Below are 776 nucleotides of genomic sequence, written 5' to 3' on the forward strand. Positions count from 1 at the left end.
ATTTATGAAATCTCTCCTCTTTTCAGCTCAAACGCCAAAAGGGACATCAACACATGATCCTGACCGAGCATGGCTATAGCAGAGCCAAGACAGACGAGTCTGTAGAGTATCAATAGGCAAAACACACTGATAAAACCTGTCTAAAACCTTTTTGGAAGGCATATAACTCTATAGACAAGGATACATATTCATGACCAAAATTCACTGTTATTCGTAAAGCCAGAATAACATGTGATGGAAAAAGTGAAATTTGTTAGGTAGTGTAGAAATTCTTTTTGAGACCAGAATTAGATTTATTTTAACGAGAGCAGACAAGTGGAATATTGATATTTGGATAATCATATCAGACAATTTCTTAACAAATGTCTTGGACTAAAACATAATGGAGCATGTCTGTGATTTGTTCCAACATTTTGCATCAGTTGCATGACTGAATTATATAGAGTGGAAACCAGAATTCATCAATAGATTGATGGTCACAGTTTTGTTTGCGCTTTTTTTATCATGACAACACTTGTATATTTAAATATAAGACACAGTCTCTCCCAGCTCATGAACTCCAGTTGAATCCTGAAACCACATATATTTCAGGAATTCATGGTTCAAAACCATAAGGGTTCATCAGCTGTACACAAATTTTGGGAAAGTGTGATAAAAAAGAACAAGATAAAAAAAAAAAGGTGATTGTTGTTGCATGTATCAGTAATTAGTAAATATATATTGCATGAGTATGTTACATGGTTCTTAGTATCACTTTTATGTGTGTTAGTGTGAAC

At 33.9% G+C, this 776-nt stretch overlaps 1 protein-coding gene across 3 annotated transcripts in view; it reads left to right on the top strand.

Annotated features, from left to right (window-relative positions):
* The window catches only part of LOC119584968, an 8,935-nt gene extending 8,199 nt beyond the window's left edge, over nucleotides 1-736 (top strand). Inside the window, exon 6 of one of the 3 annotated variants that reach the window (XM_037933562.1) lies at nucleotides 27-736. In XM_037933562.1, coding sequence (XP_037789490.1) covers nucleotides 27-116 — 90 coding nt within the window. In that variant the 3' untranslated portion in view covers nucleotides 117-736. The remainder of the gene's footprint in view (nucleotides 1-26) is intronic. The other 2 variants (XM_037933563.1, XM_037933564.1) reach the window with 2 other exon arrangements.
* The last annotated feature ends 40 nt before the right edge of the window (nucleotides 737-776 follow it).

This window comes from Penaeus monodon, chromosome 19, assembly GCF_015228065.2.
Source record: "Penaeus monodon isolate SGIC_2016 chromosome 19, NSTDA_Pmon_1, whole genome shotgun sequence".
Classification (NCBI taxonomy): domain Eukaryota; kingdom Metazoa; phylum Arthropoda; class Malacostraca; order Decapoda; family Penaeidae; genus Penaeus; species Penaeus monodon.